Source organism: Ovis aries, chromosome 10, assembly GCF_016772045.2.
Source record: "Ovis aries strain OAR_USU_Benz2616 breed Rambouillet chromosome 10, ARS-UI_Ramb_v3.0, whole genome shotgun sequence".
NCBI classification, from domain to species: domain Eukaryota; kingdom Metazoa; phylum Chordata; class Mammalia; order Artiodactyla; family Bovidae; genus Ovis; species Ovis aries.
This window is the reverse complement of record NC_056063.1, coordinates 71,407,458-71,421,429: the sequence shown is the minus strand read 5'-3', so window position 1 is coordinate 71,421,429 and position 13,972 is coordinate 71,407,458. Positions and strand designations below refer to the sequence as shown.

At 41.0% G+C, this 13,972-nt stretch overlaps 1 protein-coding gene across 8 annotated transcripts in view; it reads right to left on the bottom strand.

The window, feature by feature from the left end:
* LOC106991387 (ATP-binding cassette sub-family C member 4-like) overlaps window positions 1-13,972 on the bottom strand; it is a 589,015-nt gene that overhangs the window by 57,158 nt on the left and 517,885 nt on the right. For 6 of the 8 annotated variants that reach the window (XR_009595284.1, XM_042254994.1, XM_060394635.1 and 3 more), the window contains exons 22-25: window positions 10,229-10,348; window positions 8,906-9,016; window positions 2,533-2,633; window positions 1,243-1,437 (exon numbers count right to left, since the gene is read on the bottom strand). The exons of 1 other annotated variant lie outside the window; for it this stretch is intronic. Coding sequence is in view for 6 of the 7 variants with exons in the window: in XM_042254994.1 (XP_042110928.1) it covers window positions 1,243-1,437; window positions 2,533-2,633; window positions 8,906-9,016; window positions 10,229-10,348 (527 nt within the window). In the remaining variant the exon portion in view is untranslated. Of the gene's footprint in view, window positions 1-1,242; window positions 1,438-2,532; window positions 2,634-8,905; window positions 9,017-10,228; window positions 10,349-13,972 lie in introns of those variants that run through there. One more of the 8 variants, XM_060394636.1, reaches the window with a different exon arrangement.

The window sequence follows — 13,972 nt, the reverse complement described above, 5'->3', positions numbered from 1 at the left end:
GAATTTGACTGCTCTAGGAAACTCACATGAGCAGAATCAGAGCTTTCATTTCTTTTGTGTCTGGTTTATTTCATTTAGCAAGATGTCCTCAAGGTTTATCCATAAGTCAGAATTTTTCTTCCTTTTTAAGACTGAATAATATTTCATTGTAAGGATTTAGTTCCTTCCAACTTTTGCCTACTATGACCACAGGTGTACTGTAAATGCTATGTTAAAAGAAAATATAAGACATTGAGGAAGAATTGAGTCTCAAAGATGCATTAGAGTTGCCTCAGAAAATGAGGAGACTTTCACCATCCAGATGATGGAGGGGACCAGTCTCTCAGGTTGAGGGAAATAGTGCACACTGGAAGCTGGGAGGACATAGTTTTGGGAGAACCTACATACAACCCGAGTGCAAGGATATGTGTAAATCAGGAGACATCCTTTCCACAGAGGGAGATGGGGCAAGGGCTTCTTACCACCTTGTCTGTTCTGGTTTAGCCTCTTCTTCAAGCGTCTGCCCTGGTCCCAGTTGAAGGTCCCAATCTGAGTGTGGAAGGAACATCACCAGCAGACATGGACACCGGCAGGTCCAGGTCACAAGCCTCTCTGCCGTCTCCAGTGTGAATCTTCCCTGATCCCTTCAATTTGCTTTTGACTCTGAGCAAGTCTCTGGGCCCTGTCTCCATCTGGGGTTCTGGTTCCTCACCCGTGACTGAGTTGTGATTCTGGTTCCTCTCTAGTGGCTACAAGCTCAGCCCACAGCCCTTGTTGGAGTGGACTTGGGGCTGTGCTGTGGTTCCTCCAGCAGCTCACCCAGGTCAGTAAAAGTCAGATCTGTGCTTCAGAAAGAAGTAGTCTGAGGGGTGGGGCAGGGCAATGGCAGTTCAGTGTCAGTGAATGGAGGACATGTCTACAGGAAAGGCCAATGGAGAGAGGAGGAGGCAGCAACCAGAGGGAACCATGGGAGGAGGAGGAGATCTTAGAAATACAAAGAAGAAAAGATGGAAAGCATGTTAAGATTGAGCACTGGAGCCCAAGACCCATCTACCACCATGAGGGAGCTCATTACACAGGGAAAAATTGCTGGTGTCCCCATTCCATGGTCATTTTCCAAGAAGATTCATCTATAATGTCACTAATCTAATCTGCAACCATTAGGAACAAAGAGTCCCCCTGACACACTGACAAGGAAGCCAAGAGCAGATGTGGTGCTAAATCTTTAGCTGGATTTTAAAGAGGCAAATGACTTAAACTAACCTTTTCTCTTGGATTAATGAATGTGTCATCCAGGTTCTTCAATACCAGAGGCCCGTCCAAGCTGTACCTGAAGTTAACATTACTAAAGTAAATCCATCCTTCATCAGGCCAGGATGGTGGTGGACGATACTCAAGTTCCCAGGGTGCTTCTTTCTCAAGGTCTGTATACTCAATCCCCCTTTCTACTGAAATCATCTGAAACACATATGACATCACATGAGTTAGTATCAGAGGGTCTGGATGTTTAGAGATTGTAAGTGAAAGCTTCTGTTTTTATATCTTCAAATTTGCTTTTATATGGTATAGAATATCTCAGGTCTTAGCATCTACAAAAGACAGAAGTAGGAGTCTTATGAGGCCTTGGATGATATGCAAATTTGTTCATCATCTTCAACACTTTTACTTATGACTACTTCGTTCCACTTTATATTAAAGCTAAAAGAATTGGAGAAATGAATATTTAAGATTTTACTGATCTACCTTCCAAGTTTGAATTTGAAAAACCGGAGATTTTTTCAAAGAAAAGAACACTTATGGACACCAATTAGTAATGTGTGATTACAGAAAGGCCACATATTACAGATGAGCAGAACTGGACAGTCATCAAACCTCATTTTAATAATTAGTCACATTCTACCTCTGTTAGAAGACTGAAATGAAAATACTTCATTTTTATTGTTTTTCTCCCTTTAGGAGAAGGTGCAAATATTAAACAAAAAAAAAAAAAGTGTACAATTTACATATTGACTAAGGCTTCTTAAACAACTATAACCCCACACCTTTGAGAGTACATTTTGAGAGACAGCTTATCCTACCAGAGAGAAGGGCTTCCAGAAATTTCAGGTGCTCACCACATACAACAAAAAATGATAAAATTGGTAGGGGAGAAGGCTGAGGCAACTATTAATTAAATAAACAAACCTCAAAGTAATGAATTTTTTTTTAACCAAAAATGAGGAATTACCCTTAAGCAACAAAGATAAGCAAGCTGCTAAAAAATCAGCTCATATTCTCTCCAGAATTTCATAACCTCCCTTCTGCAGAGACATTTACTATACTTGAGGACAGCTTGTAATGAATATAAAATCTGACATGGAATACATAAAACTGAGAAAAAGATGTATATATTTTACTTAACATTAACTTTAAGCAGATGGAGGGGAATTTAAAAAAACCCACAAAACCTCTGTTAATGACGATGCAAAAAGGATAATTTTACATTAGAATTGCTTTTATGCTATTAAAAGCAAGGAAACTTGAAAAGACTAAGAATGGAAAGATAAACATCACCATATTCTCAACTTCAGCACTTTGTCTGACACACCACTGGAACATCCCCATAAGTGTGGGGGTGAGAGACAGGACCAGGCCAACCTCTGCAGGATTCAAAGCTAAATGAGGAAGAAGAAGAATAATCAGTGTCCTTCTCAACCCCTCACCCAGGTCCTTCTGTCACTTTATGAAGAAGACTTCTTTATTTTGATAATTTATATTGAAGTGTAGTTGATTTACAAAGTTGTGCTAGTTTCAGGTGTACATAAAGTGAATTAGCCACACATATAGATATAATCCATTTTTTTCTAAAATTATTCCCCAATATAGGCCATTACAGAGTATTGAGCAGAGTTCCCTGTGCTATACAGTAGGTCCTTAATAGTTATCTGTTTTATATTAATATATAGTAGTGAGAAGAATTCTTTATGATATTTTAATCATTTGCATGTAATGATAATATTACTCATAATATTACTATCTATTGATTGAGACTATAACATGATGAAAAAATATGAATTTAGAAAGAATTAAGAAAGGTGATTTTATTAATCCCAACTGGATTGACATACACTTGACAGTATTATATAGGTGATGATCATGTCATTATTCATACTTTCATCACCATAGCTTCATTTATCATTATGTAATCTCACTGTGACAAAATATGGTCCACTGCAGAAGGGAATGGCAAACCACTTCAGTATTCTTGCCTTGAGAATCCCATGAACAGCATGAAAAGGCAAAAAGGTAGGACACTGAAAGATGAACTCCCCAGGTCGGTAGGTGCCCAATATGCTACTGGAGATCAGTGGAGAAATAACTCCAGAAAGAATGAAGAGGTGGAGCAAAAGCAAAAACAACACCCAGTTGTGGATGTGACTGGTGATAGAAGTAAAGTCCAATGCTGTAAAGAGCAATATTGCATAGGAACCTGGAATATCAGGTCCTTGAATCAAGGCAAATTGGAAGTGGTCAAATGGGAGATGGCAAGCGTGAACGTCGACATTTTAGGAATCAGCGAACTAAAATGTACTGGAATGGGTGAATTTAGCTCAGATGACCATTATATCTACTACTGTGGGCAGGAATCCCTTAGAAGAAATGGAGTAGCCATCATAGTCAACAAAAGAGTCCAAAATGCAGTACTTGGATGCAACCTCAAAAATGAATGATCTCTGTTCATTTCCAAAACAAACCATTCAATATCATAGTAATCTAAGTCTATGCCCTCATCAGTAATGCTAAAGAAGCTGAAGTTGAACGGTTCTATGAAGACCTACAAGACCTTCAAGAACTAACACCCCAAAAAGTGATTAGATTTGATAGACAGGGTTCCTGAAGAATTATGGACAGAGGTTTATGACATTGTACAGGAGGCAGGGATTAAGATCACCCCCAAGAAAAAGTAACACAAAAAGACAAAATGGTTGTCTGAGGAGGCCTTACAAATAGCTGTGAAAACAAGAGAAGCAAAAGGCAAAGGAAAAAAGGAATAATATACCCGTTTGAATGAAGAATTCCAAAGAATAGCAAGGAGAGATAAGAAGCCTTCCTCAGTGATCAGTGCAAAGAAATAGAGGAAGACAATAGAATGGGAAAGACTGGAGATTTCTTCAAGAAAATTACAGATACCAAGGAACATTTCATGAAAAGATGGGCACAAAAAGACAAATGGTATGGGCCTAACAGAAGAAGAAGATATTAAGAAAAGGTGGCAAGAACACACAGAAGTACTATCCATAAAAGATCGTCATGACCCAGATAATCATGATGATGTGATAACTCACCTAGAGCCAGATATCATGAAATGTGAAGTCAGGAGGGCCTTAGGAAGCATCACTACAAGCAAAGCTAGTGAAGGTGATAGAATTCCAGTTGAGCTAATTCAAATCCTAAAAGATGATGGTGTGAAAGTGCTGCACTCAATATGCCAGCAAATTTGGAAAACTCAGCAGTGGCCACAGGACTGGAAAAGGTCAGTTTTCATTCCAATCCCAAAGAAAGGCAATGCCAAAGAATGCTCAAACTACCGCACAATTGCACTCATTTAACATGCTAGGAAAGTAATGCTCAAAATTTTCCAAGCCAGGCTTCAACTGTATGTAAACTGTAAACTTCCAGATCAAATTGCTAACTTCCATTGGATCATAGAAAAAGCAAAGGAGTTCCAAAAAAACATCTACTTCTGCTTTATTGACTATGCCAAAGCCTTGACTGTGTGTATCACAACAAACTGTGGAAAATTCATAAAAAGATGGGAATACCAGACCACCTGACCTGCCTCCTGAGAAATCTCTACTCAGGGCAGGAAGCAACAGTTAGAACTGTACATGGAACAACGGACTAGTTCCAAATAGGGAAAGGAGTATGTCAAGACTATATATTGTCACCCTGCATATTTAACTTATATGCAGAGTACATCATGAGAAACACTGGGCTGGATGAAGCACAAGCTGGAATCAAGATTGCTGGGAGAAATATCAATAACCTCAGATATGCAGATGACACCACACTTATGGCAGAAAGCAAAGAAGAACTAAAGAGCCTCTTAATGCAAGTGAAAGAGGAGAGTGAAAACATTGGCTTAAAGCTCAACATTCAGAAAACTAAGATCATAGTATCTGGTCCCATCACTTCATGGCAAATAGATGGGGAAACAGAGAAAACAGTAACAGATTTTATTTTGGCTGGGGGGCTCCAAAATCACTGCAGATGGTGATTGCAGCCAAAAAGCTATGACCAACCTAGACAGCATATTAAAAGGCAGAGACATTACTCTGCCACAAAGGTTCATCTAGTCAAAGCTATTGTTTGTCCAGTAGTCATGTACGGATGTGAGAGGTGGACTATAAAGAAAGTTGAGCACCGAAGAACGGATGCTTTTGAACTGTGATGTTGAGAAGACTCTTGAGAGTCCCTTGGACTGCAAGGAAATCCAACAAGTCCATCCTAAAGGAAATCAGCCCTGAATATTCATTGGAAGGACTGATATTGAAGCTAAAACTCCAATACTTTGGCCACCTGATGCAAAGAACTGACTCATTAGAAAAGACCCTGATGCTGGGAAAGATTGAAGGCTGGAGGAGAAGGGGACGACAGAGGATGAGATGGTTGGATGGCATCACTGACTCAACGGACATGAGTTTGGATAAATTCCAGAAGTTGGTGATGGACAGGGAGGCCTGGCGTTCCACAGCCCATGGGGTCACAAAGAATTGGACACAACTGAGCGGCTGAACTGAACTGAACTGAATATCACTTTCTATGTCCAATATATCTGCAGTTGAAACCACGAAAACAAGGCAATCAATTCTAGGAGCCAGTGCTTTTAAATCTAAAGTATTACTTGCATTTTTCATTATTAAAGAGTATGATTCAATGTTATTACTATGAAATAGTCAGGGATGATGAGTTCATGCCACAAATACCCACATCTGCTCATCTTGTACCCACACAGCAGTGAGGATATTGTTCTTTGCTACAGAGAATCTTTCTCACCCCAGTGCACCAGTACCTACAACTAAGATATCTGAGTAGACCTGGAGCTAAAACTTACACTCTCAGTTGTTTGAAAAGCTTAATAAGAAACTTGATTCTCCCCTCCCAACTACAGGACACTACCTGGAATGTTCAGAATGTCATCTTGCTACAGTTATGTAGACCTCAACCCATTCAAAGAAACATGAAAATATAAAAGGTCTCAACCAGGATAAACAAAGAAACTATCCAAAGCAGTCTATAGATTCAATGTAATCCCTATCAAATTATGATTGACATTTTTTACAGAATTAGAACAAAAAAATTTACAATTTGTATGGCAACACAAAAGGCCATGAATAGCCAAGGCAATCTTGAGAAAGAAAAATGAAGCTGAGGGAATCAGGCTCCTTGTCTTAAAACTATACAACAAAGCTTTAGTAATCAAAACAGTATGATACTGGCACCAAAAACAGAAATATAGATCAATGGAACAGGACTGAAAGTACAGAGATAAACCCATGCACCTAATCTACGACAAAGGAGGCAAGAACATATAATGGAGAAAAGGCAGTCTATTCCATAAATAGTGTTGGCAAAACTGGACAGCTTCTTATAAAAGACTTAAATTAAAATACTCCCTAACACCACACACAAATAAACTCAAAATGGATTATAGACATAAATGTAAGACTATACACTATAAAGGAGAAGGAAATGGAACGCACTCCAGTATTCTTGCCTGGAGAATTCCGTGGACAGAGGAACCTGACAGGCTATAGTCTGTTGGGTCGCAAGAGTTGGACATGACTTAGCAACTAAACTACTACTACCAAAATTCACATTGGAGAAGGAAATGGCAACCCACTCCAGTATTCTTGTCTGGAGAATTCCATGGACAGAGGAGCCTAGTGGGCTGCAGTCCATGGGGTCAAAGAGAGTCTGACATGACTGAGTGACTAACACACAGACACTGTACTCTCAGATGAAAAGAGATAGAACACCCTGTGACATAAACTGCAGTCATAACTTTTGATGTACCTCTGGAAGTAGTGAAAATAAAATTAAAAATTAACAAATGGGGTATAATTAAACTTAAAGCTTTTGCACAGCAAAGGAAACCATAAACAAAATTAAAAGACAACCCATAGAATGGGGGAAAATATTTGCAAATGAAATGACTAACTAGGGATTACTCTCCAATATATACAAACAGTACATGCTGTTCAATATCAAAACAAATAACCTAATCAAGAAATGGGCAGAAGATAAAAAATGGCATTCTCCGAAGAAGACATACAAATGGCCAAAAAAGCACATGAAAAGATGGTAAATGTCTTTAATTATTAGAGAAATGCAAATCAAAACTACAATGAGCTATCACCTCATATCAGTAAAAATGACCATCATCAAAAAGCCTACAAACAATAAATGCTGGAGAGGATGTGGAGAAAAGGAACCCTCCTACACTGTTAGTGGGAATGTTAACTGGTAAAGCCACTATACAGAACAGTATGGAGGTTCCTTTAAAAACTAAAAATAGGACTACATATGATCTAGCAATCCTACTCCTGAGAAAACCATAATTCCCCCCAATGTTCACTGCAGCACTATTTATAATAGCAGAACATAGAAGCAAACTAAACATCCACCAACAGAAGAATGAATAAAGAAGAGGTGGTACATATATACAATGGACTATTACTCAGACATAAAAAGGAGTAAATAACGCCATTTGCAGCAACATGGATGGACCTAGAGATTGTCATAATGAGCAAAGTAAGTCAGACAAAGACAGATAGCATATGATATTGCCTATATGCAGAATCCAACAAAAGGCTACAAATGAACTTATCTACAAAACAGAAATAAAGTTACAAATGCAGAAAATACCAGGATAAGAGAGGAGAGAGATAATTTGAAAGATTAATACTTACACACTCTTATATATAAAATAGTTAACTAATAAGGGCCTACTATAAACTATAGGGAACTCTGTAATGACTTATACAAGAAAAAAATCTAAAAAAGACTAGATATATGTATAGCAGATTCACCTTGCTGTACACATGAATTATTGCACACGGAAACAACAGTGCAAATCAAATATACCCCTATAAAAATTCTAAAAAATAAAGATAAAAGAACTGCCCAAGTAAGTCAAAGCAGGCACCCAAGTAAGTCAAAGCAGGCACCCAAGTCAACACAGGTCTGCTGCAACAGGGATGTTCATACATGGTCTTTGTTCCTGAAGATTCCAAAAGCCGGAAAGAAAAATTCTTTCCAACAGAGCAATTTATTTGGAGTATTACTTAAAATGCAAATTACTAAAAAATTGTATGCAGCCCAATGTTCATGAAGTAGAAAAAAAGAATCCAAAATAAGGGGGATATATATATAACAGATTTGGGTTTCCCAGGTGGCTCAGTGGTAAAGAATCTGCCTGCTAATGCAGAAGACAAAAGTCCAATCTCTGGATAGGGACGGTCCCCTGAAAAAGGAAATGGCAACTCACTCCAGCATTCTGGAAAATCCCATGGACAGAGGAGCCTAGCAGACTACAGCCCATGGGGTTTCAAAGAGCTGACATGGCTTAGAGACTGAGCACACAATAACAGATTCACTTGGCTGCACATCTGCAACTAATACAACATTGTAAATCAATATTTTTTTAAAAAAGGACTCAACAAGGATCTACTGTAAATAAATAAATGGAAAAAAAAGATAAAAGTTCTCAAGATGCAAATGACTTCACATGAACCACACTGTGGAGTCACATGCTACAAACACTTTATACAATTCATTAGAACCAAAGAGTATGTATTAGACAAGATGGAAAGAGTTTAAATTAATACCTGGAAATGAAGCTATAAACTGTAAGAATTCCATAAATATTCAGATTTTTACTTACTATCTGCCAGAATCAGGGCCCCAAAGGCAACAACAGTGACAAAGATGGCACAGATGACATCCAGATACACAGCAAGCCATCGGGACGTCGTCAAAAGCAGAAACCAAGCCTCTGGATTTGTGAATAAGTATAATGAATAAATATAAAAACCATGTTAGCTGTTTCTAATGAAGGAGAGCATTTTGCTTAGTTAAGCATTTACACAAAGTAGAACAGCAAAGTTACACATTCAAGGAAGCTGAACATTCCAGAAAGCTAGGTTCTGACAAAGATAGCATATAGCACATACAGAATCAGTCCAGCACCTTTATGAGAAGCATACACTGAAAACCTCAACTCACAGGTTATCGACAGAAATATAATCACAAGGAAAAAGAGGGGAAAATGTCTAATTGGCACATTTCCTGCAGTGCTGGACCTCAACATGAAGGTCATCCTCTCACATGTTGACTGTTCCCAGCTCTCTAATAGCAGACAGCACAGCTTACACTGTTTCCAGCACCTTCTGCACTCATTACATGGCCCTACATGTGTCTACTTTTAGGAGCCAATATCTAAAGGACCATCAGCTAACAAGATCTGAATGTGGCTTTCTACAGGCAGTCATGATCTTCAAAACAGAATAAAAATTGGAGAGATAGATCAAAATTTTAGACTTAGTGGAAATTCTGAAATTTCTTCCTAGAAAAAACATCACTGATATAAAGTATAATCAAGTGGGTGGCAAATCAGGAAATTATATTCCTCAGTCACATCTGCCTCCTGCATACTCTGAAAAGAGAGTCAATAAACTAAAGCCTATGGGCCAAGAACAGCCACTTCCTGGTTCTGTAAAGTTTTACTGGAACACAGTCCTGGCCATTTGCTGACATATTATATTTGTCTGTCTTTGTGCTACAACAGCAAAGGTGAGTAGCTGCAACAGAGACAGTACAGTACAAAAAGCCTACAACAGCAAAAGTGAGTAGCTGCAACAGAGATAGTACAGTACAAAAAGCCTACAAATTTTTTCTATCTGGATCTTTACAGACAAGAACAAAAAAAGTTTCTTAACTCCTGCCCTAAAGAGAGAGAAAACCACAGAACACAGTGATGGAAGGATGAAGGACAACACAAACAAGGCAGGGGAGAAAAGCAGGGGGTGATGGTGAAGAGGGGTGCACAGACGGATGCTGAAAGGAAGGATGGGGAAGGCAGGTGTGCAGAGGGGGATGAGGGGAGACACAGAGAGAAGTGGGAGCAGCCAGGCCACCTGAGAAGAAGGTCAGGCCTCAGAAGGCAGCAGATCTCATCCTTTGAAATCATCTCAAGAAACTTACAGACCTGAGTGCAAATCCTGGTGTGCATCGAAAAGTTTCTGAAACTTGTGTTCGGCTTTGTACGCCCGGATGGTCCCGAGTCCCAGGAGAGAAGATGCTAAGTGAGAAAACACTGGACTCTGTGCTGGGGAAACAGAGACAGACACATGACAGAGAAAGTCAGGAAGGCTGCATATGAGGAAACCACTGCCTCTTGGGCTCTGTGGTCACACGTCCTGCCAAAGGGCACACCCAGGGCTTCCTGGAGGGCTGCCTGGGGAAGGAAGCTGCCCCTTTTGGAGAGGATCCTTCATGTGACCCTGAAACTCCTGTTCACACCAAACTTCACTTTAACAAGCTGGAAGTTAAAGATTCTCTTTGAATCCCTCTTTGACCAAATTCAGATTGAAGCTAGATTTAGGCAAGTTTAGTTCAGTCACTCAGTCGTGTCCAAATCTTTGCAACCCCATGAATTGCAGCACGCCAGGCCTCTCTGTCCATCACCAACTCCTGGAGTTCACTCAGACTCAAGTCCATCGAGTCGGTGATGCCATCCAGCCATCTCTTCCTCTGTCGTCCCCTTCTCCTCCTGCCCCCAATCCCTCCCAGCATCAGAGTCTTTTCCAATGAGTCAACTCTTCACATGAGGTGGCCAAAGTACTGGAGTTTCAGCTTCAGCATCATTCCCTCCAAAAGAAATCCCAGGGCTGATCTCCAGAATGGACTGGTTGGATTTCCTTGCAACTAATTCATCAAGGTCCTCTCAAATACACCTTCCTCCAAATTCTTCTCGCATCTCTCCAGGTGGAAATTGTTCACAATTAAATATATATATATATATATATATATATATATATATATATATATGGACAGCTGATTTACAACAATATGTTAGTTTCAGGTATATAGCACAGTGAGTCACTTTTTTTTTTTTTTCTGATTATATTCCATTACAGTTTATTGCTGCTGCTGCTAAGTCCCCATAGATGGCAGCCCACCAGCCTCCCCGGTCCATGGGATTCTCCAGGCAAGAGTACTGGAGTGGGTTGCCATTGCCTTCTCCCTTACAACTTATTACAAGATACTGAATAAAATTCCCTGTGCTTTACAGTCAATCCTTGTTGTTTACTTATTTTACATAGTAATATTTATCTGTTAATCCTATATTCCTAATTTGTTCCTCCCTCCCTGTCCCCTTTGGTAACCATAAGTTTGCTTTCTATCTCTGAGTCTATTTCTATTTGCATATGGTCTTTTATTTTTTAGATTCCAAGTAAAAGTGATAACGTATCACATTTGCTTTCCTCTGAATTACTTTACTAAGAATAATATTCTTTCCATCCATGTTTCTCCAAATGGCAGTATGCCATTCTATTTCATCACTGAGTAATTATTCACTAATTTATGAGTCAATGGCATTCCAAAATTTAATTCCTCATTAGAGTCCTCACCACACTGAATTTTGTGTGCCGTCTCCACCTCAGATGAATAGCCTAAGGGCTGGGATAGAGTCAGTACATCCCCGACTCTAGACCAGAGCCAGACCCAGGACAGGGTGAGACGAGTAAGGGGAGCAGACAGTCTGCCGCCTCCCCATCCTGGGCCTTCCTCTGCACCTGCACCAAGGAGCCTCTGTGCGGGTCACGGAACACCCGGCACTGCACTGCCCTTGGGCCCTCAGGACCCGGCAGATGAGGAGCCTTTGAATGGTCTTGACTTCTGCTCTGGGAACCTGATGGATGCTTTCATAACTGCCTGCTGGACACCTGTCCTGGTGTTTGGAGGTCACTGTGGCATGTGACACTCACCACCTTTTTAGAATCTGACAGTGGCCTTAGTGTCCTCTTTTGAGTGATTTCATGTGGCTTTTGGGTCTGGTGTCATATGACTGGTCGTTCGTTTCCTGCCATCTTCTCTAAGAGCATACTGACCATGAGCACCAGGGTCAGGCTCCTGCCCATCAGGGAGCAGGTGGGCTGCAGGCTGTTCGGCAGGGAGGACCCCTTATAGTTCTCATTCTCCACCGTGAACAAGGCTGGCTGTAACTTGCTGTTGTCAGGGGCAGATTGTGAGACTGTGACCTCTGTCCAGCACGAGTGATAACTTGTGTTGTATCAGCAGGAAATACTGACATCACCTTGTTACTTGTGCATTTCCTGAGAAGAGCTGTTAGTAAAACCTGGGGGTTTATCATTTATCTTTCAGGAGGCTATGGAGATTTTATAAAATGATAGGGAAAAAATGTCAAGGGCAAGAAGTCCAAATTATTTTCAGGGCCTGACTCCTTAGCCTAACATCCAAATATCTGTCTGGGTGACAGTGTAATCAGTAGCAACATGCACATGGGCACTGCATTGGGGGTGGGGGCTGGGGTACAAGGGGGCAAAGACATAGAACCTCCTCTTATGCTTAGTGTCCTTGGTTCTACCAGCAAGGAAGGAGCAGGCTTCCTCCTGTGAGACACTGGAGCTCAGAGAGGGTAGGAAGCCCTGGCTGGGGGAGGACAGCTTATGCTGGAGGCCAACTCACCATCTACTCTGCTCTGGGGCTCTTTCCACCTGGGGGTGTCTGACCAGGAACCATAACTATTAGGACTCCACCTCTGACACTAACTTAAAGGAAAAACCTTCTCTGAACCTGAACATGATCAAACATTTCCCCTTTGTACTTTGCTCAGGCAAAGAGCTGAAAGTGAGTCAGTGATGCTTTGCTTTGGTCATCCAGTTGTGTGCCTGTGTTCTCATTTCAGCATCCACATGGCTCTCTGTCTTAATTAAGCTGAATAACATTTTATTTTAGCTTCCTATAACTTTGCCTTTATAAGAGCAACACAAACAGAATGAGCTCATGCTCAGAGAGGCTTGGATCTCTGTTCAGGGCTTTTCTGCATCCCAGCAGGAGTTCCAATACAACCCCAGAACTCAGTCTGGAACCAGAGTTCTCACAGGGATGATGCAGGTAAATTCCAGGGCCATCACCCTGTTAGAAGGATGCCAGGGGTCCAGCTCCAGAGAGCACAGAAAACTCACTAGAACCAGGCTCCCATTTTCACAGCAAAATCACTCATCACAGACAAGGCTTCTGAGCAGGAAGCAGACATGACTGTTCACCCAGGGAGAGTCCTGGAACGAACTCTTCAACAAGGCCTCCCTCACCTGCTTCCCTGTAGGGAGATCAAAGCTGCAACTGATTCTCTCCAGCAGGGATGGAGGGCAGGGTCGACTTTAGAAACCAGGTGTCATCTCAGCCTTGAACACCAGGGAACCAAACATCCCACCATCTACCTCACCTCATGCCCAAGAGTTACAGCAGGCCAGAGGGAATGCACACCTATGAAAAGCCATCCGGTTTCTTTCAAACCCCACTTAGAATGGGAGGGTCTGCAAAGACCATTAACTAATACAGGGGAAGAGGGGATGTCAAGGCTCTGGTATTATGTTGCCCAATGTAACATCCTTTTCCCACAAACACTGAGCTCACTATCCTGAAGCAGATATGTAACAGACATGGCATCACTCAGCAGTCACAGACGTGTGTAACTTTACATTTCGTGTGACAGCTACATTTTCCATAACCCTGAGGACACTTGGGAACAAATCCCACAAGGCCAGCATAACTTCCCTGAAAGAGGGAGGCCAGGGAATTGCATGCAATGACCCTGGGCTGACAGCCTTCCTACAGGTATCATTCATGCTTCATGAGACCTGCTAGTTGTTGTTCAGTCCCTAAGTCGTGTCTGACTCTTTACGACCAAATGAACTGCAGCATG